At 42.8% G+C, this 27,557-nt stretch overlaps 1 protein-coding gene across 1 annotated transcript in view; it reads right to left on the minus strand.

The window, feature by feature from the left end:
- Positions 1 to 27,557, minus strand: part of LOC309561414 (ficolin-2-like) — a 109,953-nt gene that overhangs the window by 19,198 nt on the left and 63,198 nt on the right. The window contains exons 2-4 of the mRNA XM_082265310.1: positions 16,326 to 16,439; positions 12,912 to 12,956; positions 1,098 to 1,133 (exon numbers count right to left, since the gene is read on the minus strand). Of these exons, the coding sequence (XP_082121436.1) occupies positions 1,098 to 1,133; positions 12,912 to 12,956; positions 16,326 to 16,439 (195 nt within the window). The remainder of the gene's footprint in view (positions 1 to 1,097; positions 1,134 to 12,911; positions 12,957 to 16,325; positions 16,440 to 27,557) is intronic.

Below are 27,557 nucleotides of genomic sequence, written 5' to 3' on the forward strand. Positions count from 1 at the left end.
GTCCGCCACAATATCACAGTCCCGCTAAAAATTGCTGATCGCCGCCATTACTAGTAAAAAAAAAAAAAAAAAAAAAATTCCATAAATCTATCCCCTAGTTTGTAGACGCAATAACTTTTGCGCAAACCAATAAATATACACTTGTTTTTTTTTTTGTTTTTTTACCAAAAAATATGTAGCAGAATACATATTGGCCTAAAATGTTGAAATAATTAGATTTTTTTTTTTTCTTCTATTGGCTGTGTTTTATAGCAGAAAGTAAAAAATATTATTTTGTTTTCAGAATTGTCGCTATTTTTTTGTTTATAGCGCAAAAAATAAAAACCGCAGAGGTGATCAAATACCACCAAAAAAGGACATACATTTTATTTGGGTACAGCGTCGCACGACCACGCAATTGTCAGTAAAGTAGCGCAGTGTCATATCGCAAAAAGTGGCCTGGTCATGAAGGGGGTAAAATAAGTGGTTAAAAATAACAAACATGTTATACTTATCTGCTTTGTGTAATGGTTTTTGCACAGAGCATCCCCGGCGGTGCTCCTGGCCCCTCCCTCCTGTTGAGTGCCCCCACAGCAAGCAGCTTGCTATGGGGGACACCCAAGCCGAGTCACAGCTCTGTGTGTTCATTCAGACATAGAGCAGTGGTTCGACCCCACCCCCTCTCTCTCCTGATTGGCTGACTTTGATTGACAGCAGCAGGAGCCAACGAATCGCACATTTCAATTCACAGGTGATTCAGTGCGGTGTGATTTGGACCCATTCATTTTGTATGAGCTCAATTAGCACTGCATTGTACCAAAGTAGTGCATGCACTACTTTTGAATACGAACTGCAATCGGATCACATGGTTGTTTTGTACCATGTGGTTCGGTACAGGCACACACTGTGTTGGCAACCTGCTCTTGGGGTGTCAATAACATTGCACTGACATACACTACAGATTGCAAGGGCAGTGCAATTTGAAAGCTGTGCAGGAAATGCGCTTGCATTGTGGGTTTCCCGCACTGCATTCTAGCATTCTAAATCTCCAACATGTTGGTGCTATATAAATATAGGAAGCAGTTATTCTAGACAATAGCTATGAATAAGGTTCTTACCTTGTTGTCCTTTAACTCCGGGAGCGCCATCTACCCCTGTACCAAAATCAAACAAAATAAAATATAATGGAAATAAAAATACAAAACTATACTCTTGTTAAATGTTAATGTCAAAAACCTAATCAATATAACTTAATATTTTAAAAACTTTGTTTCTATGTATAATGAATAGATATGTATATGAATGACCTCTGATTTAGTCTTTACCTTTGCAAAGGGGATCCCCAGCGTTATAGTTCCCTGGACACTGAATATAAGAGGGTAGCTACACCCTAAAGAGGCAGCACAGTTAGAAGTCTCCTCAATTACCTTTCTGCTAGTTTGGAGTATCCCAAAGCTCTCCCGTACCCTATCCAAGTTTTACCAGCAAATAAACTGCAAAAAGACATGCACTGCCTGATTCCTGAGTAGAGTGACTGGGAACTGTGGTGTGCCTGGCTGCCATTTCCCTCACAGGGAATGAAACCTGAAATAATACAATAGACATGTGCAGAATGAAAAAAATTGTTTTGTTTAGGTTCAGTATTTACATAATATATAATTCAATTTGTTAAATGTGTTTAATTTGTTTTGGGAATTCGTTTTGCTTTTTCGAATTGATTAGAGTTTTCTGAATTTGTCTAAGTTAGAAAAAATTGAATCAATTTGAACTCCATTTGTATTTCTATTCAGAATTCAAATTTTGGACGATGGTTATATTCTTTCTAATCCCTTTTATTATATTATTTTTCTATTCTATTCTTTTCTGTTCTATTCTTTTATTTTCTAATATATTCTATTCTAGCCTAATTTATTCTATCTGAAATTCAAATTTCGGAAAATGTTTTTATTATTCTATTCTCTTATATTCTTTTCTTTTTCTTTTCTATTCAAATTCGAATTTATTCTATTCTATTCTATTCTTTCTATTCTGTTTTTTGTTAAATTCTGTTCTTGTCTATTCTTTCTATTCTATTCTATTTTTTTCTATACGAATTTGAATGTAGTCTATTCGAAATTCAAATTTTGGAAGAAGGGTATATTCTATTTTGTTCTATTATTTTTTCTATTCTATTCTTTTCTGCTCTATTGTTGTTTTCTATTCCATTATATTCTTTTCTATTCCATTTTTTTTAATTCAAATTCTGTAATTAAATTCAAATTTTAGAAGATGGATAAATTCTTTCTATTTTATTCTATTCTATTTTTTGTTGTATTCCTGTATTTTCTATTCTATTGTATTCTGTTCTTTTATTTTCTATTCTATTTTGATCTGTTTTACTCTTTTTTTTCTATTCTTATTTTTTATTTTCTATTCTATCCCTTTATTGTCTATTCTATTTTTTTATATTCTGTTCGGTTTTACTCTATTCTATTCTTTTATTTTCTATTCTATTCTTTTCTATTCGTTTATATTTTCTATTCGTTTATATTTTCTATTCGTTTATATTCTTTTCTATTCTATTCCTCTATTTTCCATTCTATTTTATTCTCTTCGGAAATTCAAATTTGTTTCAAAAACGGTTTGACTTCAAAAACTGTTCGAATTTGAAAGCTATTAGACCAGGCTAGGCCAGATTGCATTCTGTACAGCCACATCAAGCCATGGAGCAGACTGCTGGGCTGAGGGTTGAGCCATTGGTACAACCTGAGGGAAATTCTTCATCATCCAGAGTCGTTGCTGAGTTGCTGCATCCTAATCGCTGCACCTTCATCATCATTTAAAAAGGCCTTCCATCACGCAGACAGCGGATTCTTCTAAGGACTGCCGCAAGATAATTGGGTGAAAGGGTCAGTGGTCCACACTGTTGCTATACTCGACAGCTAGTTCTTGTTTTGCCATGGAGGCCTAGCAGGAGCATTACCCTTCATTGACACTGTTCTCCAATAGGAGTCAAACACAATGCTGATATTTGCTACTGAAAGTTGCAGCCATCAACACCAAAGAGCACCACCAAAGTTGCCTCTAAAGTAGACTAAGCCAGACCCCAGACGACATCATCTCTCTGACAAAACGTGTTGGGTATTGCTACGCCGCTACGTCATCACGCACGCTTGCTGATGGCAGATGAGTCCAGTGCGGCCACACAGCCTGCTGCAAATGGGAGAGCAATTTGTTGTATTTTTTGTTGTATTTTTAATAAAATGTTTACAGATTACACTATGGGCACATATGCTTTTTATTTTTCATCATGCTGATCAACCAACTCTGTCCAGATACACTACTGGCATCTTGGAGTTCCCCTGCATTAGGAGACTTAATATACGCATTTGACCATACTATAGGATGGTTCGCATGATCCGGTAAGATGCTTGAGCACTTGGTGTCACCTGGTGGTGGAAGCATTGCCAATTCATGGATGTGGGGACACTAGTGGATGACGTGATTTGTGGAAAATTTGTCCTCCCCCTTCTTTCAAACTTTGTGTTGCACAGTATTTTCTTATCTAGCCCTTTTAAATGGGCTTTGATGGAATTTTAGTTAATTTAACGATAACTTTTTCACTCACAATTTTTCACTACATAAGTTTGTTATTATTATGTTTATTGAGTTACGTTTAATTTTATTTATGTTTCTCAACACTGATTTTCATTTATTAGCGCTGCTTACTTGTAATAGATTTTTATTAATTTTCAAGCATTACATCAAAATTTGTTAAATTATTCGTAGTCTCATGTACAATGTTTCCAACAAAACATATAGAGGTGGAATTGCAGAACTCAATCATCAAAGAGAAAAAAAATACAGAAAAAATAACATCTCAAAAGTAAACGTTAACAACCAAAAACTGTTCCAGTCATTTCACTAGTGTTTGTGCTTGTGTTACCGGTGGCCCAACCCCTGTCAAGGGACGGGGGTGAAATATTTGCCAGTGGTCCAAATGTGCCAAGTAGAGTGGAATTTGGATCCATTATGAGTCGAGTAAGCGTAAGCCTTCTCCATAGAGTACTGGAGATTAACCATTCTAATGACCTCCAGGTGAGATGGGGATGTGGTCTGCTTCCAATGTTTGGCTATCAGTGTCCTGGCTGCTACCAGGATGTGGAAGCATACCGTTCTCATGTGTATGGGTATGTTGTGTATTCCTAAGTTCAGTAGTGCCATGGCCATGTTTGGTCGGGTGAGTATGCCCGTGGTGGTCGAAAGAACCTCAAACACCCTCCTCCAGAAGCTGGTTATGCTCTTGCACTTCCAGAAAATATGAGAGATAGTGCCTATTTGGTCACAGTTACGCCAGCATAGCGGGCTCTGAGAACTAAAAAATTTAGACAGGCGATAAGGCGTGAGGTACCATCTGGTCAGAAGTTTCTGCATTTGTTCCCAGTGGTTTATGCATCTGGAGGCCATGAAGGAGGTGTGGATCGCCATTTTCCACTGGTAGTCGGAATAGGGTGTCTGAAGCTCACTCTCCCACTTAACCGTGTCGTTTTATGAAAGGCGGTCTTGTGTCCTATAAGGTTGTATATGAGGGATATGCCTTTTACTGGGGACCTTACGTTCGTGAGGAATTGCCATAGGGTGACAGGTAGCCGCAACTTGGGCAAGGGATATTTGCGTAAAAAGCTAATTATGGCGTTATGAGCAAACATGGCATTGTTGGGTAGATGAAATTCTGTGTGTAGGTCTTGAAAGGACTTGAGGGAATCCTGTTGGTATAGTTGAGATACCGACTGTATCCCTGCAGCCGTGAGCATGGTGGTTTTTGTGAACGGAAGAAGAACAGTGAATACTGTGAGAGGTATCGGGATCAACACATCTGTCGGATGTGTGGGCTTCCGTGCGATGAGAGCTCGCCAGGAGTGTAGCGTCGCACGAGACGTAATTGGCAATGATCTCATATCTAGGGGTTTCCATGCGTCCGCTAGAAGTAGTAAACCGAGATCCGACGTTCGCGTCGATGCCGCTTCTATTGGCAGCCAGGGGAGGCTACGTGTATTGGAGAACCAGTGTTGGATGGGGGTCAGTCTTGTTGCGTGGTAGTAATCCGTTATGTCCGGTAGCCCTAGCCCACCCGCCTTTTTGTGACGAATCATATGCGATTGAGAACATCTGGCTCTCTTTCGCTGCCATACAAATGTGCGAAGTATTTTGGACAAGGAAGTGAGGTATGCGCTGGTGACATGTATCGGAAGGGTGAGGAATATGTATAGTATTTTTGGTAGACAAAGCATTTTGAATGCCGCTATACGTCCCGCCCAGGAGATTTCGGTCGACTTGATACCATTGGTATCTGCTGTTAGGGTGGACAGTAGGGACTTCATGTTGGAGTGTAGCAATTTGGATGTGGGGAATGCCAGCTGGATCCCCAAGTATTTCAGCGAGTCAGATGACCAAGCATATGGGAGTATCGTTTGGAGATGTTTTCGGGTGTTGTCTGGTATATTCATGCCTAAGATTTCGGATTTGCCAAAATTCACTTTATAGAAGGACACCCTGCTAAAGTCTTGAAGAATTGTATGAGCTGCCGGGAGGGACACTATAGGGTTCGATAGGCTTAAAATGACATCATCAGCAAATAGAGTGATGACGTGCTTGGAGGATCCAAATTTAAAGCCCGATACCATGGGGGAGGTGCGAAGTAATTCAGCCAGTGGCTCTATTAGCAAGTTGAAGATGAGGGGCGACAGGGGGCAGCCCTGACGCGTACCGTTTGTAATGCGAAAGGGTTTAGAAAGCATGCCAGCGGAGAGCACCTTAGCAGATGGGGAGGAATATAAAGCCATTATGGCCGACAGTATCGGTCCCGAAAATCCAAACTTGCGCAAAACCGATTCCATGTATCCCCAGTGTATGCGGTCGAACGCCTTCTCTGCGTCTATGGAAAGAAGCAGAGAAGGCGTTCTGGAGCTCTCAGCGTGATGCATTAGGTTTATTACCCTTCTGGTCGCATCCGGGGCTTGCCGTCCCCGGACGAATCCCATTTGGTCACCCCCCAATAGCTTCGGTAAAAGGCGCGCTAGGCGGTTGGCTAGGATTTTTGCATACAATTTGGCGTCGTTGTTTAACAGGGATATGGGTCTAAAGTTCGCTGGTGCTATAGGGGGTTTGCCTGGTTTAGGGAGGGTTATTATGTTTGCCTGGAGCATCTCCTCTGGGAAGGCGCCTGTGGCGATGGCCGAGGAAAATACTGACAACATGTGGGGTGAAAGAATATCATGGAATGACCTGTAGTATTTATTTGTCAACCCGTCAGGGCCCGGGGATTTATTTAAAGGAGTACCTAGAATAGTCCGGGATAATTCTTTTGGCGTAAATGGTGCATTTAGGGATGATAGGTCTTCGGGCGTGAGAGAGGGGAGGTTCATGCGTCTCAAGAAGGCGAGAATGTCCGGCGACGACGGGTTGTGAGTGGTCGCGTCGTTGCGCAGGTTGTACAGTGATTCATAATAGTCGGCGAAAGCGTCCGCAATTTGTTGGGGGTGCGTGTGTTTTTTACCCGTATGAGGGTGGGTTATGAACGCTATCTTGGATTTCACTCTCCTGGCTTTGAGCCTGGAGGCCAGAAACTTGCCTGCCTTATTATGGGCCGAGTAATATTGAAGTCGGAGTTTCGCCATCATTTTGTCGTGATTGACCAGCAGAAGCCTACGGAGATATGATCTGAGGGTCGAAAGTTTGGTGGACAATAATTGTGAGGGGTGCTGTTTATTGGCCTCCTCCAAGGATTTAATGTTTTCAAGGGTGTCTCGAAGCGATTTCTGATGCTTCTTTTTTAATCTAGATGCCAGTTGAATAAGAATTCCTCTCACATATGCCTTATGGGCATTCCAGAGCGTGAAAGGGTCCGTGGTCGGGGCAGCGTTGTTTGCGAAGAATTCCCTAAGGTGAGTTTGGATGTGTTTGAGAGAGTCGGGGTCTGACAGAGTGGTATTATTACATCTCCAAATGTACTGCGATGACTGGGGGGCTGATGTAGATATGGACATATGTATGGCCGCATGGTCTGACCACGTGATGGGGGATATAGACGTATGTAAAACCAAGGGCAGGATCGTTGAGTCTACCAGGAACATATCGATCCTGGAGTAAGTGAGGTGGCACGCCGAGAAGAAGGTATAGTCCCTCTCCTCCGCGTGCTGGTATCTCCATATATCGTGCAGATTCTCTGCATGTAGGAAAGCTGCCATGGAAGTAGACAAGGTTTTGCCACCGGAGGTCGAGTCCAAGGCAGGGTCTGCTACTATGTTAAAATCCCCACATATGATCAATTTGCCTACCGTGAGCTTACGAACTTTTGTGAATAGTTTCCGCAGGAATTTGAGCTGGTGGCGGTTGGGAGCATACACGTTTACAATAGTATAATCACAATCATCAATATTGCAGTTTAAGATAATGAACCTTCCGTCTGTATCCTCCACCACCCTAGAGTAGGTGAAGGTCACAGAGTTACTAACGGCCAGCAGGGTTCCTCGTTTCTTTTCAGGGGAGTTTGCCATAAACACATGGGGATAGTCCGGGTGGGAGCAGCGCGGTACTGAACCGAGCTTGAAATGGGTTTCCTGAATGGCCAGGATGTCTGCCTTGTGAGTCTTTGCTTCTTTCCACATCGAGAAGCGCTTTACGGGGTGGTTCAGCCCCTTAACATTCAGCGATAATAGCTGTAAGGACATATTAGGGTTTGACCAAGTTCAGAGAGTTCGAAGCAGGCTCTCCACTGAGGATGAGAGCATACCATATGAAACTTGGCATAGGAAGTACATAGGGGTACCTGGAGGGAGGACGCGTAAGCCTCCGATAGTTGGGTATCAAGGATGGTTCAAGTGGTGTTTGTGTGGAGTCCAGTGAGTGGCACAGAGGAAGACTGGATGGAAGTCCAAAACATATTGCTGATGATGGAAACAACTGTCCATGGATGTTGCTGAAGTCGTAACTGGGTCCTGCTTCAAAAAGAATTGCAGAAAACAAGAAAAAAACAACACAGGTAAAAAAGGATACGATCCTGACGGACCATAAGGGCAGCCATTGCTGCTCGGCTGGTGGGGTAGCTAGCACGATATCAAGTGCTACAGAGGGCGGGAGGGCCAGTGCGCCCAGCCAAGGAAATAGAAGTCACTGTCATTTTGAGCGGTGAGAGGACCTGGATCTGGAAGGCCTAGACACTGTATGCCATTCAGGTTGCATACGTGGTAGAGGAGGATCTGGGTGTCTAGGTCTTTGTTCGGTGGTGTCAGGGAGGATGTGCCACTGTTTAAGGAGACGGAGGCCCTGTTCCATAGATGTGATTTGGGAGGTGGATCCCATATGGGTCACACAAAGCTTGGCGGGGTATTTCCACTTATATATGATTTTATTGTTCCTCAGGGCCTTGGTTATAGAGTTTAGATTCCTTCTCAATTGGAGTGTATATTGAGAGTAATCAGGCAAGACCTGGAGGGTCGATGCACTTTCAGGGAGGCGATCTTTCCTCCGGAACGAGTCTAATATCTTCTCTTTAGCCTGAAAATAGTGGATCCTCATGAGGACATCCCGAGGGACGTCTTGCGGTAGAAATGATGGTTTGGGGAGCCGGTGGATGCGGTCAATAGTAAGGTCCGCATTGGTGAGTTCAGGCACCACCTTCTGAAACAGATCGCGAACATAAGTGGGCAGCTGGTTGGGTTGGATCGTTTCAGGTATCCCCCTTATTTTGAGGTTGTTACGCCTCGATCTATCCTCAAGGTCTGCTATCTTCGCTTGCATGCGATGTATATCTGTCTGATGGGAAGTGTGAGCGTCCACTAGGGAGTTGTAGGATACTGTGAATTCCTCCATCCTCTCCTCTACATTGTGTACCCTGTCTCCCAGGCCATGCAATTCCTTTTGGCAATAGGAGATGGAGGCTTGGATGTTGGCCTGCATGGACGAATGTAGCATAGACAGCATGTCCTTAAGGGTAGTGTCTGATACAGGCTGTCCGGTAGTGGTCAGGTTTGCAAATGGGTCAGGCGGTGGAGAGTGGGCCCAGGGTGTATATGGGGCGGTGGATGTATTGCTCACCTCCATGGATGTAGATGCCTGGATCGTCAGTGAGCCTCTCCGTGGGCGAGACTTCGCTGGGCTCTGTACGGATGGTGTGGAGGGAGAGGAGTCCGCAGACCTTGCCGGCCGCATCGGGAGCGTATTGTGCGTTCGCGCCTCCATCGGCGCCGTCATGACGTCATCCGTCCGCGACTCGGGCGGTAGAGAGAGCGGCCGGCTGGGCGGTGGAATGTCTCCGCCGCCATGTTGGCGGAGACCGGGCGGGATCGGTCCGAAAAACTCGGACAGTTTGCGGACTGGCGGGGCACCTTTGTTCCTTCGGGCCATGCTGGTGATGTGCACGGGCTATTCCCCCGCAAGGATCTGCAGTACCAGGGTCGTAGAGCAGTTGTGTCGGGCCGTAGATGTAGAATAGGCTGAGCGCTGGCTGGAGCTCCCGGATCAAGCGGCCATCTTACACGGCGGTCGCCACGCCCCCCTATTAGCGCTGCTTAAAGCCCTGTGCACACGAGTCAAAATTAGGCCGGGAATTTTCATCCGACGACCGATCTGCCGATTTTCGGCTTGTTAGTATGATGCTTCCGACAACCGACTCCGACTTTTCGGCCGAAAAAATCCTGGTGTGCAGGCTATATAATTTTTGTCGACCATCAAAAACACATCCGATTTTCATCTCATTAGTACAGATTTCGATGGGGAAAATCTTATGAGCAAGACTAGGCATGCTCAGAGATGAAAGAACACAAAGAAAGCAATCCAACACATGACATCACTTCTGAAGTAGAATTCTGTCGTGTGGGAAAATTCGTGTGCAGTCTAGAGCACATTCCAACCAACAGACACCACTCTGGACAAAAGACGGACGACTGGTCGGCAGAAATTCGTTGCGTGTGTACGGGGCTTTATACATGTATTATATTTTTGCGTTTTTTATCACAGCTAGCTCAAGTGGCTGCTCACCTATATTACATATACTCCGCCCCGTCACAGCCCAGCGCTCCGAAGAGCGAGGAGGGGGCAGTCAGCAGCTCTCTGCTCGGGAGCTGTCAGAACCGAGTGATCGGTGGTGTTTGATCGCTCGGTTCTCAGTGCAGAGGCGCCAAGGGACAGAATAATAATAATAATAATAATTGGAGGAAAAAAACCAAACCCCATACTTCTCTTTTAATGAACACAATATACAGAAATATGGAAAATGATTATTGACACTGACACGCGTACACCTACACAGGTTGAACTGGATGGTCTATTGTCTTTATTCAATCTTACCTGCAATGTAACTATATGTAACTATATGCACAGTGGGCAGCCAGCTGTGAAGCTGAAAGCTGCATAGCTGGCTTCCCACAGGATGTGGTGCTGGGAACTAGAAGGCTAGTGAAGAACTAGGCCGGGTGAGGACGGAGAAGATCCCTTGACAGGTAGGTGTCATTTTATTAAACTTACAGGATTTTTATTTTAAATTTTTGCCTAGACTGAATCTCCTCTTTAAGCAGCTACCTGTTTTGACAGCATTCCAGGGATCTTTAGGCTGATAAACAGTACATACATGCCACACCAGTCAGATGGTAATAGCTGATGTTGGGCTCTCACAGACTCTGCAATCTGTTACAATGTCTTTCCCAGTCTTGTTGTCAATGGGCAGTGATGGTGAACTCCCTTCTCTCCTCCTCACTTGCTGTGCAATCCAGATCCAAGCATTGTCTCACTGGTCTCCTTCTGACTCACAGAACCTTGTCTCTCTCACAGGGCTGCTCCATCATGCAATCAGCTCCTGCCCTCAAACATCCTTCCACCCTCAGGCTGATGCTGCTTCATTGCGGTTCAACCTTCGGGTTAGGGTCACCACTTTCCTCACAAAATTCTCCTTGTGCAGTATAAAAATACACCTTTTTTTTGAAGGATGAACTCTTGTACGAGGCCAGCACCAGAAGAAAGATAACCGAACGTAAATGTTCTATTTGCACACACTCCAACCAAAAACCCAATGTGTTTTGAAATTGTAAATGTGTAATAAAAAAAAAAAAAATGTTGACTGACTGATACCTGCACCCATTCTGCATCAGTATTTGAGTCCGAAGGGGCTTATGAAATGATAGTAGGGTATATAGTCAGAACTGCTCTGAGGCTCCCACCAACCTGATGAAGAAGGGTCACAGCCTTTGAAACACGTTGGATTTTCGGTCGGAGCATGTGCAAAGGTAGCGTTTACATTCGGTTATCTGTCTTCGGGTGCCAGCCTCGTACAGGAGTATACACTGGATGCATATCCCTTTAAATGTTTGCAAGACTAGTGGCTTTGTAAAGAGGAGTTCATCTTTCTAATAAAAGCGTGGTTTTATTTCACTTTGTGAGGAAAGTTATGACCCCAACCTAAGAGCAACATCAGCCTAAGGGTGGAAGGACGTTTGAGGGCAGAAGCTGATTGCAAGATGGAGTAGCCCTATGAGAGAGACAGGGCTTTATGAGTCAAAGAGAACAACTCAAAGAGAGACAATGCTGGGATCTGGACTGCACTCCAAGTGAGGAGGAGACATTGGAGTTCACCAACATTGGAGGGATAAGTTTTGTTTTAGGCATTTTTATGTGCAGGAGTTATTCAGTGCCGGTTGAATTAGGTATTATTTGGTAAAATATTCATTGAAGAGATGTGAACTGGCTAGCTGCGGGGAGGGGGGGGGGGGGGTCCAGCATGTGGAGACATTGTTTGCATTCAAGTTTGTATTACTGCCTGTGTTCCCATTAGGAAGAAGCACTGTTCTGATCACCAATGTCTCCGGAAATTAAAGTGAGGCTAAATCCAAATCTTTAAGTTGCCTCCAGAAGAGGAATGGATGGGGACACTTGTTCTGTGACAACTGTCTGAGAGGGGTTTCTCTCACAAAATAAAGATGTCCTCTCACTTCCTTTTGCTTCTCCAGGATAGGAGGATGAAGAGAAATCACTGTAATGAAACACAGATGACCGGGGCTTTTTTTCAGCGAGAATGCGGGGGAACGCAGTTCTGGCACCTCCAGCACTTAATGTATGAAATAGCAAGGGGTGTGCTGGAGGGTCTATTAATGCTGGCTGCTGGGGAAGCTATTGTCACTGGTAGAAATCTGTTTTTGTGTGAGGGTCTATTGTTGCTGGTGGGGGATATATTGTTGCTGGGGGGTCTTATGTTGCTGGTAGGGGTCTACTATTGAGGGGGATGTCTATTTTTGCTGGCTGCTGAAGGGTCTTTTGATGCTGGCTGCTGGGAAATCTGTTGTTGCTGCTGGGGGGTCTAATGTTGTTGGGTTGAATCTTTTGTTGCTAGAGGTGGTATTTTGTTGTGGGTGATCCATTGTTGCTGTGTGGGGGGGGGGGGTCTATTTTGTGGAGGAACTATTGTTGGTGGGGGGATCTATTGCTGCATTGGGGGTACTATTGTTGTTGGGGTGGGGTCCATTGTTGCTGGGGGATCTATTGTTGTGTGAGGGATCTATTTTTGCTGGCACCAGGGGATCTATTTGACTGCTTTTCTTGTTATTAGACAAGAACAAATTCCATACAAATTATTCAGCACCACAAAATGATACTTTTCAGCGGTACTGGGAGGTGGGTAGGGGGGGGGTGAAACAAAGGGATGGTGCATGGTGGTGGGAAGGGTGCGGAGAAAAGGGGGAACTCAGAAGGAGGGGGTTCCTGCACCTATTCTCTGATTAAAAAAATCCTGCAAATGACAGTGATTTTAACCCCACCACCAAACTCTATCCAAAAAAAAAAATAAAGTTTTGGCCTTAGATCTACTTTAAAGAACTTTTGTCAAAATCAAACAGTTGTCTGACAGATGAAAACTATATTTTTGGTTTGATATACAAAAGTTGTGACAAATACATCTAAAACCATACCTGGTGGCCCGGCAGGTCCAGCTTTCCCAGGTTCTCCCTTTGCTCCTGGCAGGAAACAAAGTAATAATATTTAGCTTAATTTTTCCATTGGTCCAGTAAGCACAATGATAATGAAAATATGTTTGACTTTACCATGCTAGTCTATACCTAGATCCTAAATTTCCTCACTCAAGTCGGCCATAGACGGTTTGAGCCTCGGCCAGTTCAGCAGGAACAGGCAGAGATTTTAACCATGTATGAGCAGCCTGTCAGATTTTACATGTGATTATTGCTAGCAGCTGTTAAAGTTCCACACTCCTGATGATGATTAGTGGCGAAACATGTTGGGCGGGGCCTAGCCGGTGACCTACCATGCATGTTGAGATAGGTGTTTCTACATTTTTATCATTGTGCGCTCTTGTTTCTACAACTTTGTAAGTACCTATCTGTTTCAAAAGAAGTTACTTTCATGGTATAACGCTATTGCGGCTCCCTTTAGATCAGGCATGTCCAACCTGCGGCCCGGGGGCCGCATGCGGCCCAGAACCGCAGGCAATGCGGCCCACTGCCCCCTGACAATTTTTTTTTTCTGCTGGGGAGGAAGAAAGTCGGGTCAGGGGCACGGCCACAGCGGCTTCCAACTAACTGTAGGCAGAGGCTGCCTCGGAAGGGATCATCCTCCAGTTGTGTAAACTTAGTGCTGGGGGGGGCGGCAGCGCGGGAAGAGCACGGCTGCGTTTTATTACTTATATACCTTAACTAAAGTATATATTTTATATGCGGCCCGAGAAAATTTCTCTACACTCAATGTGGCCCAGAGAAGCCAAAAGGTTGGACACCCATGCTTTAGATTCTCTCTGGAGGATAACTTAGAACTGAACTAATGTGTGTGCTTCTTACCTGGTATATCGGGGACGGCTGTGGCTACTGGAGGTCGGAATACTGATTACTACATAGCCGGTACTGCTTAAAGGCATATACACAAGTGTCTATTGACCTCTGTATGAATATCTATCGTTCTGGTAAGAGGCTGAATATTTGTGGGGGAGGAGTCACTGGAACACACTTGTATGCTGGGTGTCTTTTTATAAGATCCATCAGGATTTATTAGGACTGAGCACCTTTATGGACTGTCTATTTTAATTGCAGGTGCATCTCAAAAAACTTGAATATCATCAAACATTTTAACTTATTTCAGTAATTCAATTCAAAAAGTGAAACTCCTATATTTTATATAGATGCATTGATATATTTCAAGCCTTTTTTTTTTTTTATTGTGATGATTATTTAAAAACAAAAAGGGGGTTGGGACTTTAAATGAAACCGCAGGTGCAATCAGGGGAAATAGGTAAAATAAATAAATAATATCATAATTATGGTTAGTGTGTCCATGTGTAAGGTCATAGCACAAAAAATATTTTTAGAGAGTATTACATAAAATTGATAACAAAACAGAATATACAGATAATAAAGTATAAAATATTGCATTTAATTCATGGGTAAATGAAATATACAACGGGGTAATATTATATACAAGTTACAGTTCCTTACATGTAATACATAAATAAACGCACATGGTACATAACCTAACACGATTGCACATGTATTAGTCAATATGGACCTTGGTGTCTACCTGGGAAAGTAGCAGCATAAAAAATATAAATAAATAGATAATGAAAATATGGTAGAATAAATGTATAATAAAATAGCATGGCATCTATGATAGCTCTACGCGTTTCGTGAATATGTTCACTCGTCAGGAGCAGATGCGATGCGTACAATTGTACATATCTGAAAATGATGTAAACAAATTGGGTAATTAGTTAAATGGGCCAAAGAAAACGTTAGAGAAAGAAACTTTATTATCTGTATATTCTGTTTTGTTATCAATTTTATGTAATACTCTCTAAAAATATTTTTTGTGCTATGACCTTACACATGGACACACTAACCATACTTATGATATTATTTATTTATTTTAACTATTTCCCCTGATTGTACCTGCGGTTTCATTTAAAATTCCAACCCCCTTTTTGTTTTTAATCAATTGATAGGGATGGAGGTACCATGTCATGTCCTCATTTAAAGTCCCAAATTCCCCCCCCCCCCTCTTTTCAAATTGTGATGATTATGGCTTAAAGCTAGTGAAAACTCAAAATTCATGTTTATGTATGGTAAAGTATGCACTATACCAATACTTGTTCGGGGCTTCTTTTGCATGAATTACTGCATCAATGCGGCGTGACATATAGGGGATCAGCCTGTAGCACTGCTGAGATGTTACGGAAGCCCAGATTGCTTTGATAGTGGGCTAAAATATAGACATAGATACTTAAGAGGTTACATCTAGGAGTGCAGTTCTATAGTTTTATACATTATTGGCCAATATCTCTGTTAAGGTGACAGTTCGGTACTAGCGATATCTGGGGTTTTATTACTTTACTGTGGTAGCGTGAGGATCAATATAATCTATTGTTCTTACAATGGTTAATACTTCCATAAGGAATATAATATGCTGAAGAACGATTGTGTTTTCGGTATAAAAAGTCAGAGGGTAGTGAGATTTTTTTGCATGACATTCCTCCTTGCGGTGGAACACCACAGCTCAAATAATTGTTGCTAACTGTGTTGACAACACAGGACTGTTCTATTACTTGCCATTATTCGCGGCTTAGTGGACCTTACCATATGGAATATGGCTTTGCCTTTTTTGAATGTATAACCAACTGAATGGTTCCACAGGGTTCTAACCCATATTGATCAATTTGCAGGGGGTATAACAAACTTCTTGAATTCATGCAGTATTTAAACAGGTATAATCTATTTTAAGGAGGGTGTCTGTCTTTCTCTTTCTTTTGACTCTTGGCCAAGTTTTATTTTTAAAATGTCCATGTGCTGTACTTATGACATGATACTATGTACATTAATAAATGTGGATAATGTTACTTTTGTATTAAAGGATTAGCATCTGGCAGTTGTAATTTTTTCTTTTTCATGTGCTCTTCCCTTTTTTTGATAGAACATTGTAATAGTGGTGTAGAGCAGTGGTCCTCAACTCCGGTCCTCGGGGCCCACTAACAGGCAAGATTTTAAGTATTACCTTGGGGAGATGCAGACTAGAGTAATGCAATCACTGAGCAGCAAATTATATCACCTGTGATGTATTTCAGTTATCTTGCAAACCTGGCCTGTTAGTGGGCCCTGAGGACCAGGGTTGGGGACCAGGGGTGTAGAGAGTCTTGTTTTTTCATGCTTTTTCTCTTTCCTGCTGATTCAGTACCGGTGACTCTTCCATATTGGTTGGGAAGTAAGACACATATAGTTGGGAATTCAAAGTTTTTTTTTGTGTTATTTTGCCTTCTGACTTAAGAAAGCAAGAAAGGCTCCAGAGTATATTACATTTTATAACTCATATACAGTCAACTATCCACTAACCTTTCTCTGAGGGGGTTCCAGGTTCACCTTTCTGGCCAGAAGGTCCAGGCAACCCAGGACATCCACGAAGTATAGCCAACTTGTCAGAGCTCTCAATGCCTAAAAGTTTTACATCTGTAGAGAAATATAATTTAGGGGAAGGGAATTAAACATTGATATAACAGTCACATATACGTATGCCTGCTTACACATGAAAGTTAGGCCCGGAGTAAAAAAGAGAAGCCTAGTAGCAGGGCCAGCATGACTGGGTAGAAAGGGGTTTGGACATAGGAGGAGTTGGGGGAAGGATAGATAAATAAAAGGAAGGCTTACCGGATTGGTGGAAACTGAGGAGCAGGAGGGGCTTCAGGATTTGGGAGCGTAGGAAGTATAGGAAGTAGTTGGGAGGAGTTAGTCGGGAGAGAGCCTGGAAAGGAAAACTTCCCACCCACCCTCCCTAAACAGTTTAATGACAATTTGGTCTTTGCTATTTATTATTTCTTCGTTTGGCGATTTGTCATAGCAGCTGGTGGGGCACGAGGTCCTTGGATATGTCCTGATTAGGTGCAAAGAGGTACATTTTGTAGGGACCCATTTTGAGTACGGCTCCCATTATTATGGATGGTGGTACCTGTGATACTGGTTGTCTCCGAGCTGGTGTTTCTGCGGCTGGAGGCCTATAATGGTGTTTCAATGGTACTTGAAATGTATGCACATGAGGACCTTGGGGCCCCTGGAAATACTATCTGCTTGTTAATATGTTAAAATGTTAATATGTTTTAATGTTATTTATATTTAGTTAATAAAAGGCTGCTATGGCCATTAAACTTCAGTTGGTGTCATGTCTGGTTAATTCAGGAGAGAAGTTAGAGGAGTGGTGGTCATGCAGTTTGGGGAAAAGCATCTTTGGTACCTAGTCAAGGCTTCTGTGTACCAGTGCTCTTCTTAAACATAACTTCAACCCAACTTTTGAATTTTTATTCTTGGTATTCCAAAGAAACTTGTATTCTCTGTTGGTTTACAGACAGAAAATTCACTGGCATATAGCTTCACGATTAATATAGGTTTTATATTCTATCTGCTTTAGTCAAAGATATCATTTTGATAGCATGACAATACACACTTTGTTCAAGTGTTCCAGGAGGTGAAAGCTTTGTTATAGGTGGACATCAGGCATTTTTATGTTCAAAAGCTCTTATTTTTTCCTGCCTCTAAACTTCTTTAAATGCCTATAGTGTGCATAGAAACATAGGCTAACATATGAAGGAGCATTTAAGATGGAGAAAACAAGCTTAACGCCTTGGAGACAACGCCTACCGGCCCTCTAAGGGGTTTAGGATGCTGGAAGGTGGGGTTTATGGTCATGTGACCGCTGCGATTGGCCGTCACGGTGGTAACATAATAGGAAAGCTCCCGGTCGCAAGCAGCAGGGGTGGCACACTCTCAGCACAGCTGTTTTTGCACTATTACAAACAAATATGTGGCCGCTCAGCACCAAGGTCCACCCAGCAATAGGCCACATGCCAAGAGGTTAAACGTCTGCATTTTTTAACTCAAGTGTGCATGAGGCCTTAGGCCTCCTTTACAAGGACAGACTCCTGCAGTGAAGTCGCCTGCTCAGCGTGGGATCTCTCCGCTCATCCCACCAGAGCAGGTTGATGACATGTACGTGTCTGCCACGCTTATGCAGAGCGGACACAGCCCGCTCTCCTCTATGGGTGGTCGGGTGGTCTATGGGTGGTCGGATGTAATGGATCCACCAGACAGGTGGGGAATGGATACCTCATCCATTTGTTTTAAGCCCATAGGATTGGATGTCAATGGGTGTAAATGGGCACATATCTGTTGACACCCGTCACTCCATAGAGGGCACTGCATGGTTTGATCGGGTCCGCCTAAAAAACTGACAAGTAGTGATGTCGCGAACATAAAATTCGCCGTTCGCGAACGGTGAACGCAAACATCGGCGAATGTTCGCGAACCGGCGAACATTGCGAACCGCCATAGACTTTAATAGGCAGGCGAATTTTAAAACCCACAGGGACTCTTTCTGGCCACAATAGTAATGGAAAAGTTGTTTCAAGGGGACAAACACCTGGACTGTGGCATGCCGGAGAGGGATCACACAAAAAAAAGTTCTTAAAAATTGTAATTTTTTGATAGAGAGCCAATTATTGGAAAAATTTTAAAAAAATAAAAATAAAGCATCTGGGGGGTCTAAAAAGTGTACCTGTGAAGTTTCAGCTCTGTAGCATGTCCGGAACCAGAAAAAAAATACGAATTAGGGTTAGGGCTAGGGTTAGGCTTACGGCTAGGGTTAGGGCTAGGGTTAGGGTTAGGGTTAGGGCTAGGGTTAGGGTTATTTTTATGGCTAGGCTTAGAGGGTTAGGGTTAAGGTTAGAGGGTTAGGGTTAGGTTTAGTGTTAGGGGCTAGGGTTAGGGTTACGGTGAGATACTTAGGGTTAGAGTTAGTAGCCCTACCCCTACCCCTCTAACTCTAACCCTCTAACCCTAAGCACTTAAAATAACCCTAACCTTAGCCCTGACCCTAACCCTAGCCCTAACCCTAATTCTATTTTTTTTTTCTGGTTCTGGACATGCTACAGAGCTGAAACTTCACAGGTACACTTTTTAGACCCCCCCCCCAGACACTAAATCACACAAAAAAAGTTATTAAAAATTGTCCTTTTTGATAGAGAGCCAATGATTGGAAAAATTAAAAAAAAAAAAAAAAAAAAAAAAAAAATTTCTTTGGATTTAGCATCTGGGGGGTCTAAAAAGTGTACCTGTGAAGTTTCAGCTCTGTAGCATGTCCGGAACCAGAAAAAATTACGAATTAGGGTTAGGGTTATTTTTATGGCTAGGCTTAGAGGGTTAGGGTTAAGGTTAGTGTCAGGGATACAGCCGTACTGGCATTTCTGCCAGTACAAGTCATGGACGCTCCTGGCTCAATCGACACAGCCCTCTGCTGGCTCGTCAGGGAAATGACCTAGGAGAACTGGCAACATTGCCAGAAATAGCAATGGTCGTTCCAGCCTCAATTGACTCTGCTGGCCTATAAAAGGTGGCCATAGGAGCAGACTCATTGCTGGATTATCTCTCAGCTTCCTGTGATCTTGTGCTTCCTGTTTCCTGTTTGGACTTCCTGATGTGACCCGGCTTGTTTCTGAACCATCTGATCTCCTCCTGGTGTTTGACCCTCGGCTTGCCTCTCGGACTTTGCTCTTGCTACTACCTGCCTGTTTTCCCAGTGTATGACCCCGGCTTGCCTAAGGACTCTGTTTCTGCCTGCTCACCTGTGTATGACCCCGGCTCGTCCCTGCTCTGCTACTTACCTTGCTCTTGGACTGATCACCGGTGTTTGACCCTCGGCCTGGCTTTTACTACTCTTCTAGTTGCCTGCCTTACCCAGAGTTCCTGAAATCATCTGGTGTTCACCACAGGCGACCTGTGCTACTTGGGACGCTTCACCTCCTGTACCACTTCCAGGGGTGACTCGCACTGAGCTGCAAGGGAAGCCCTCTCTGCACTTCGGCCTCCATCCAGATTGTGACAGTTAGAGGGTTAGGGTTATGGTTAGAGGGTTAGGGTTAGGTTTAGTGTTAGGGGCTAGGGTTAGGGTTACGGTGAGATACTTAGGGTTAGAGTTAGTAGCCCTACCCCTCTAACTCTAACCCTAAGCACTAAAAATAACCCTAACCTTAGCCCTGACCCTAACCCTAGCCCTAACCCTAACCCTAGTCCTAACCCTAATTCTATTTTTTTCTGGTTCTGGACATGCTACAGAGCTGAAACTTCACAGGTACACTTTTTAGACCCCCCAGACAATAAATCCAAATAATTTTTTTTTTTTAAGTTTTTTTTTTTTTTAAGTTTTCCAATAATTGGCTCTCTATCAAAAATGACAATTTTTAAGAACTTTTTTTGTGTGATTTAGTGTCTAGGGGGTCTAAAAAGTGTACCTGTGAAGTTTCAGCTCTGTAGCATGTCCAGAACCAGAAACAAAGATATTTTTTCAGTAGAGCAGGGATGGTGGGAACCCCTTTTACACCTATATGATCTTTTTTTCCTGGTTCTGGACATGCTGCAGAGCTGAAACTCCACAGGTACACTTTTTAGACCCCCCAAACAATAAATCCAAAGAAATGTTTTTTTTGTTAAGTTTTTTTTTTTTTTTCCAATAATTGGCTCTCTATCAAAAATGACAATTTTTAAGAACTTTTTTTTGTGTGATTTAGTGTCTAGGGGGTCTAAAAAGTGTACCTGTGAAGTTTCAGCTCTGTAGCATGTCCAGAACCAGAAAAAAAGATAATTTTTCAGTAGAGCAGGGATAGTGGGAACCCCTTTTACACCTATATGATCTTTTTTTTCTGGTTCTGGACATGCTACATATATATATATATATATATATTAAAAAAATACTCAAATACCAGCCCTCAAAGGGGCTTTTGGGGACAATATATATATATATATATATATATATATATATATATATATATATATATATATCACAGAACAAAAAAAATTACACAAATACCAGCCCTCAAAAGGGCTTTTGGGGACGATATATATATATATATATATATATATATATATATATATATATATCCAAAAAAAAACTCAAATACCAGCCCTAGGAAGGGCTTTTTGGGGTGCTGTCCTTACAGCAGGAGTGTACCAAGAACACTGGCTAACAAGACCGGGAACTGTCCCTAGCTATAACAGCAGCAGCAGCACAAGCACTTTCCCTGCTCTCAGTAACACAGAAATGATCTAAGATGGATGCTGCCCTTGCTTATTTATAGGAGGTGGGAGGGTGTGGGAGGGAGGTATGCTGATTGGCCTGGAATGTGTCTGCTGACTGTGATGTTCAGGGTCAAAGTTTGCCTCAATGATGATGTATAGGAGGTGGACCGAACATCGCATATGTTCGCCCACGGAGGCGAACGCGAACATGCGAAGTTCGCCGGGAACTGTTCGGGACATCTCTACTGACAAGCAGACCTGGTTGGTCCACCTGTGTAAAAGGGGCCTTAGAGTAAATGACCAGCTCTACTGTGTACAAAAAAAGCTATTAAATGAAATAACTATTATCTGAAAAATTAGCCACAAATTGGGCGAACACTTATATCTTTAGTAATCCTTAGTAACTCCTGTTCATGGACAGGGCTTCTCTTTCTTAACCTCCCTGGTGGTATGATTATGTCAGGAATTCTGTACCAAAAGCGGTACAATTCTTTTCATGGAAATTTGGCGTTATGTATGATAGGCCTACAATTCTTAGTAATTACTGACTTAAACCTGACCAAAATAAGACTCTAGTAGACATCCCAGATGTGATAAATTTGAAACACAAACGCATGAATTATAATCGAATCAATAATATAATTTTATATATATGTGTGTATATAGGTATATACATATATATATATATATATATATATATATATATATAATATAAAATGTGTTATGTGTTTGTGTTTTGTGCAACTTTTTTTTTTTTTTTTTTTGAATTTCCCTCCCTAGTTCCGCTCCCATGCAGCATTGCTGCTGCAGGGAACGGAACTAGGAAGTGATCACACCGACGGAGGACGGAGGAGCGGCGGGACTCTCGGCTGGCGGTCACAGCAATGAGAGATCATCGCTGGATCGCCAGGAGAAGGTAAGAGAACACCGCTGCGCTCTCTGCACATTCACCCTGAGCGTGACTCGGGGTTACCGATCCTGGTATGAAAAATCCACCCCGAGTCACGCTCGGGGGTTACCGCCAGGGAGGTTAATCATCATTAATATTTCTTGTAAAAGTAATATTTGATTTATCATGTGCTTCTCAAAATGTCCGCATATCAAAGTACGTGGATTATTATTATTAATATTATTACAGGTACTTATATGGCACCATCAATTTACGCAGCACTTTAGACATATATTGTATATTCTCATCAGTCCCTGCCCACAAGGAGATTACAATCTAAGGTCCATAACTCACATTCATATATACAAATACTAGAGGCAATTTAGACAGGAGCCAATTAACTTACCAGTATGCCTTTGGAGTGTGGGAGGAAACCGGAGTACCCGGAGGAAACACACACAAGCATAGGGAGAACATTTAAATTCCATGCAGATAGTGCTATGATTGGGATTGGAATCAGCCCTAGATTCTTCTGACTCCAGCTAATGCCAAATTGTGCATAGTGGATAAAAAATGTTCCTTGCTGTTCTTCAGGTCTCTTGAAGAATAAAATATTATTGACAGTGTTCTATTTAACAAGATGTTTTATTAACTCTTCCCCATTGACACCCTTCTTTTTCTTAATCAGTAGTGATTCTTTCACAGAGATGTACAGTAACGAAGTAGAACTACTTCACTACTGTACTTAAGTACTAAAAGGCGGTATCTGTACTTTAATAGAGTATAATTGTTTTCTCCTACTTCCACTTTTACTTCACTGCATATTTTTGATGAGTTTAATACTTTTACTCCGATATTTTTTTTATGTGCTGCATCGTTACTCGTTACAATTAAAAAAATGTTACGAATCATTTCATTCCAAACCTCCACTGCCGCTGACTTTTTTTACTCGAGTCTCACTGTCTCTGAGACTCACATGTCATGACCAATCCCCGACCCAATGCCATGGCTCAGGGGCAGAGCCTCGCCGCCTCAGCCCTCCCTCAGCTCGGCCCGAGTCCCACCTCCCGCTCGGCTCTCAAGTGAAGTGGTGCTGGTGAGAGAGGAGAGACACCTGCCTGCGGAGAGACTGGCTGGCTGGGGGGGGACTGTGAGTTACTAGAGTCTAAACTACTAAACTGTCTCTGGGCACTGTGCAGCGCGGCCGCCCAGCGCAGGAGAACTGGATGGCGGTAGGAATATATTCTTCTTTCAGCAGGGGGGACTGGACTGGGGAATGTGGAGAGAGAGGCTGGAGGACTCGAGACAGCCTAAGGTAGGAGAAGTAAGAACTGTCTTGAAGTTAAGTCACTCACTAAGAGGATCGTATCTATTCAATGGGGGGAGGGACCTGCCCTGGCCTGCCCTACTCTAAGGGGGATCTATAATGGGAGGGGGACCCTGGCCTGCTCTAAGGGGAATCTATAATGGGAGGGGGACCCTGGCCTGCTCTAAGTGGGATCTATAATGGGAGGGGGACCCTGGCCTGCTCTAAGGGGATCTATAATGGGAGGGGGACCCTGGCCTGCTCTAAGGGGAATCAATAATGGGAGGGGGACACTGGCCTGCTCTAAGGGGAATCTATAATGGGAGGGGGACCCTGGCCTGCTCTAAGGGGATCTATAATGGGAGGGGGATCCTGGCCTGCTCTAAGAGGGATCTATAATGGGAGGGGGACCCTGGCCTGCTCTAAGTGGGATCTATAATGGGAGGAGGACCCTGGCCTGCTCCAAGTGGGATCTATAATGGGAGGGGGGCCCTGGCCTGCTCTAAGGAGATCTATAAATGGGAGGGGGACCCTGGGCTGCTCTAAGGGGAATCTGTAATGGGAGGGGGACCCTGGCCTGCTCTAAGGGGGATCTAAAATGGGAGGGGGGCCCTGGCCATTTGACTACTTTCTTTAACTACTTAAGCCCCTGAGGATTTTCCTGCTAAACGACCAGGGGGTATTTTGCGATTCGGCACTGCGTGACTTTAACGGACAATTGCGCGGTCGTGCGACGCTGTACTTAAACGAATTTGGCATCCTTTTTTTCCCACAAACAGAGCTTTCTTTTGGTGGTATTTGATCACCTGTGCGATTTTTTGATCACGCGCTATAAACAAAAAAAGAGCGCCAATTTTGCAAAAATAGCAATATTTTTCACATTTTTTTATATGAAATTTCCCCCAAAAAAATGTAAAAATCTAAATTTTTTAACATTTTCGGCCAATTTGTTTTATGCTATCTATGTTTGGTAAAAAAAATCGCAAAAAGCGTATTTTGATTGGTTTGCGCAAAAGTTATCGCGTTTAGTAACAAAGGGAAAGATTTTTGTCATTTTTGGTGTTTTTTTTTAACGCGTAATGGCGGCGATCTGCGATTTTTTTTTGCGGTACTGCGACATTGGGGCGGACAGATCGGACCCTTGACTGAAATTTTTGACACTTTTGGGGTTACCAGTGACATTTCTACAGTAATCAGTGCTATATATATGCATTGTTACTGTAAAAATACACTGGTAGTGAAGGGGTTAACTTTATTTGGGAGGGAGAGGCTGTGTGTGTCCCTAGGGGCGTGCTTTCTACTGTGATTGGCTGTGGCTTGAGGTGAAAGGACACTGATCAACGGATCTACATAGTAGATCTGTCTGATCAGTGTTTTAACACCGAGGAGAATGACAGACAGCTTGTTTACACAAGCTGCCTGACTTTCTCCCTCTCCCCCGACGATCGCCGAGTGAGCGGCGGACATCGGGTCCGCCGGTCACACGCGCGGGGGGGTCCGTGACCGCGCGGGAGCGGGAGCGCGCCTCCGGCGGCGCGCGCTCGCTCCCCAGACCCTCCCAGGCTAGTGACGTTAATTAACGTCACTGCCTGGCAGGGGCTGACCGCCGCAGTAAATCTACTTGCGGCGGTCGGCAAGCGGTTAATAACTACATTACACAATACTTGTACTTTTACTTTCAGTACTTGAGTAGTACATTTTAAAATAAACTACTTGCAATACTTAAGTACAAAAAATGTTGAATACTTTAGTACTTCTACTTCAGTGTGGTGCTTAAAGAGCACTTCAACTTCTACTCAAGTCACTTTTTTGATAGTGCACTTGTACTTTTACTCAAGTCCGGGTCTCTAGTACTTTATACACTTTATACAAAAAGGGGGGGGGGGGGGGGGTTGGGACTTTGAATGAGGAAATGACAGGGCATCTATCTATTAAAATGTGACATATACTTATGTTGTTATGGATTTCATATACACCTATTGCAATACCTATGCCAGCCCATTGATACATTCATATATAATTCCCTTGATTGCTGCCATATGTTTCAGTTAAAGTCCCAACTTCATTTTGTTTTATTGTCTGTTTTTACATCGTTAGGCCCCATGCACACTGGATTTAAAAAAATGCCAGTTCCCTCGGCAGAAAAAAAAAAAAACGCTTTTTTGTTCACAGTTTAGGCAAGTTTAGGAGAGTTTTGAGGTTTTTTTCTGCCAGAAAGCTCCAATCAGAAAAGCAAACCAAAAGGGTTTTTTTCCCTGCCTCTAAACATTGCGCCTACAATTTGCCTGTAATTGTCCTAATGTGCATGGACACATAGGATAACATTGAGCTGCTTCTACAGGCAAAACACAAAATTCCTGTAGTAGCAGCGAACTTGAAGCCACTGTTAGACATGTGCATGACGAAAACATTTGTTTCGTTTCGTTTAGATTAGTTAATCTAGTTATTAAGTTTCATTAAATTTGGTTGATTCGTTCAATTCGTATTCGGAATTTCAATTTGAAGTTTGAAAGTTTGGACAAATTTTGTTTCGTTATTCCGAGCATTCGGTAAACTTTGTTTATACTGTAATTCGGGTATTTGGACATATCTGACACTCCGAATAATGAAAAATGCGTCTGAATATTTATTCGGAGCGAAAAAAACTGCACATGTCTAGCCAGTGTTCATGGAGCCTTAGCATGTCACTTGGCAAAGTCAAGTGTACCGTAAGTACTTTGTCTCCCATGACAAACTGATCCATTTGTTTGCACAAATTGTAGAAGTATGATGATTCAAACATGTCATGAAAGTCAACATAATTAAGATATTCATTCTACAGCCAGTGCTCTCTACTGATATTTACTGCCCAGTTAAAGCCCAGCCCTTCCTGTTATGGAAGATTACCCCCCACTAGGAGCTCGGCCCTATTACATGCCATGAACTCTGGTGAGTGTCATTCTCCATTTTAATATTATCTTTACTAACTAGTAACATATTCTGATTCTAAAGGAAGTGCATAATGTTTCTAGCACCTGTTTTTCTGGTTTAGGCACATAGATCTAATTTCCTGTTATCCACATTTTTTTCTGTTGACGTGTGAATAATGTAATCTTTGAAATGCTTAACATTTTGTCATTTGTTAAAGTTTCTTTATTTGATGTAAAACTGCCTATGACTTGCATGTCATCAATGTTATCCTGTTATGGACCACCCCACGCAGTTATACTGCGACAGGGCAGCCCTCCGGCACAGAATCACGGCCACCTGCTTGCGCTGTGATTGGACACAGCAGGAGCCAACCAGCTAGTCTGCTGGATGCCATGTCTGCCAGGACACGCCAATTGTTTTCAGGAGAGGCAGAATGGCGGTCTGCCTATGTAAACAAGGCAGACCACTGTTCTGTGAGACGGAAGGATGGAGATCTTTTGTTCCTGCAAAGAAGAAACATGGATGTCTGTCTTCCCCCAGTCAAAGCAAATCCCACACAGTTAGCAAGCACTCCCTAGGCACACATTTAACCCTTTGATTGTCCCTGATGTTAACCCCTTCCCTGTCAGTGTCATTAGTACAGTGACAGTGAATTTCTTTTAGCACTGATCACTGTATTGGTATCACTGGTCCCCAAAAAATGCCACTTGGTGTTTGATTTGTCCACCGCAATGTCACAGTCCCGCTAAAAACCGCTGATCGCCGCCAATACTAGTAAAAATAAATAAATAAAAAATAAACATATCCCATAGTTTGTAGACGCTATAACTTTTGCGCAAACAAATCAATATACACTAATTGCGATTTTTTTTACCAAAAATATGTAGCAGAATACATATTGGCCTAAATTGATGAAGAAATTAGATTTTTTATATATTTTTTTTTTTATTGGGCATGTTTTATAGCCTACAGTAAAAAAATATTGTTTTTTTCCCCAAAATTGTCAGTCTTTTTTTTTTTTTTGTTTCTAGCGTAAAAAATAAAAACCACAGAATTGATCAAATACCACCAAAAGAAACAATTTGTACAGTATTAAAGCCGCGCTTATCCTGACATAAATAACATAAAATAACATTCAATAGGTGTAATCGTGCGTCGATAAATTAATCCTATTCTTCATAGAAATTAATAAATAGTAATAATAAATGCAAGGTGCTAATAGTGCCAAAAAGGTGCCATGATTAAAAGCATAAACATAAGTGTATCAGTTGTGGATTTTTTACAAATGTTCCCAATACATGTGTAATAATAATAATCTCTCACCCACAGGTGGTCCTAAAATGGCTGCCGCATATTTAATGAACCATGTGCTTGTAGGGGGGAGGTGCAGCCATGTGTGGAT

Source organism: Pelophylax lessonae, assembly GCF_965119305.1.
Source record: "Pelophylax lessonae genome assembly, chromosome: 8".
Taxonomy (NCBI): domain Eukaryota; kingdom Metazoa; phylum Chordata; class Amphibia; order Anura; family Ranidae; genus Pelophylax; species Pelophylax lessonae.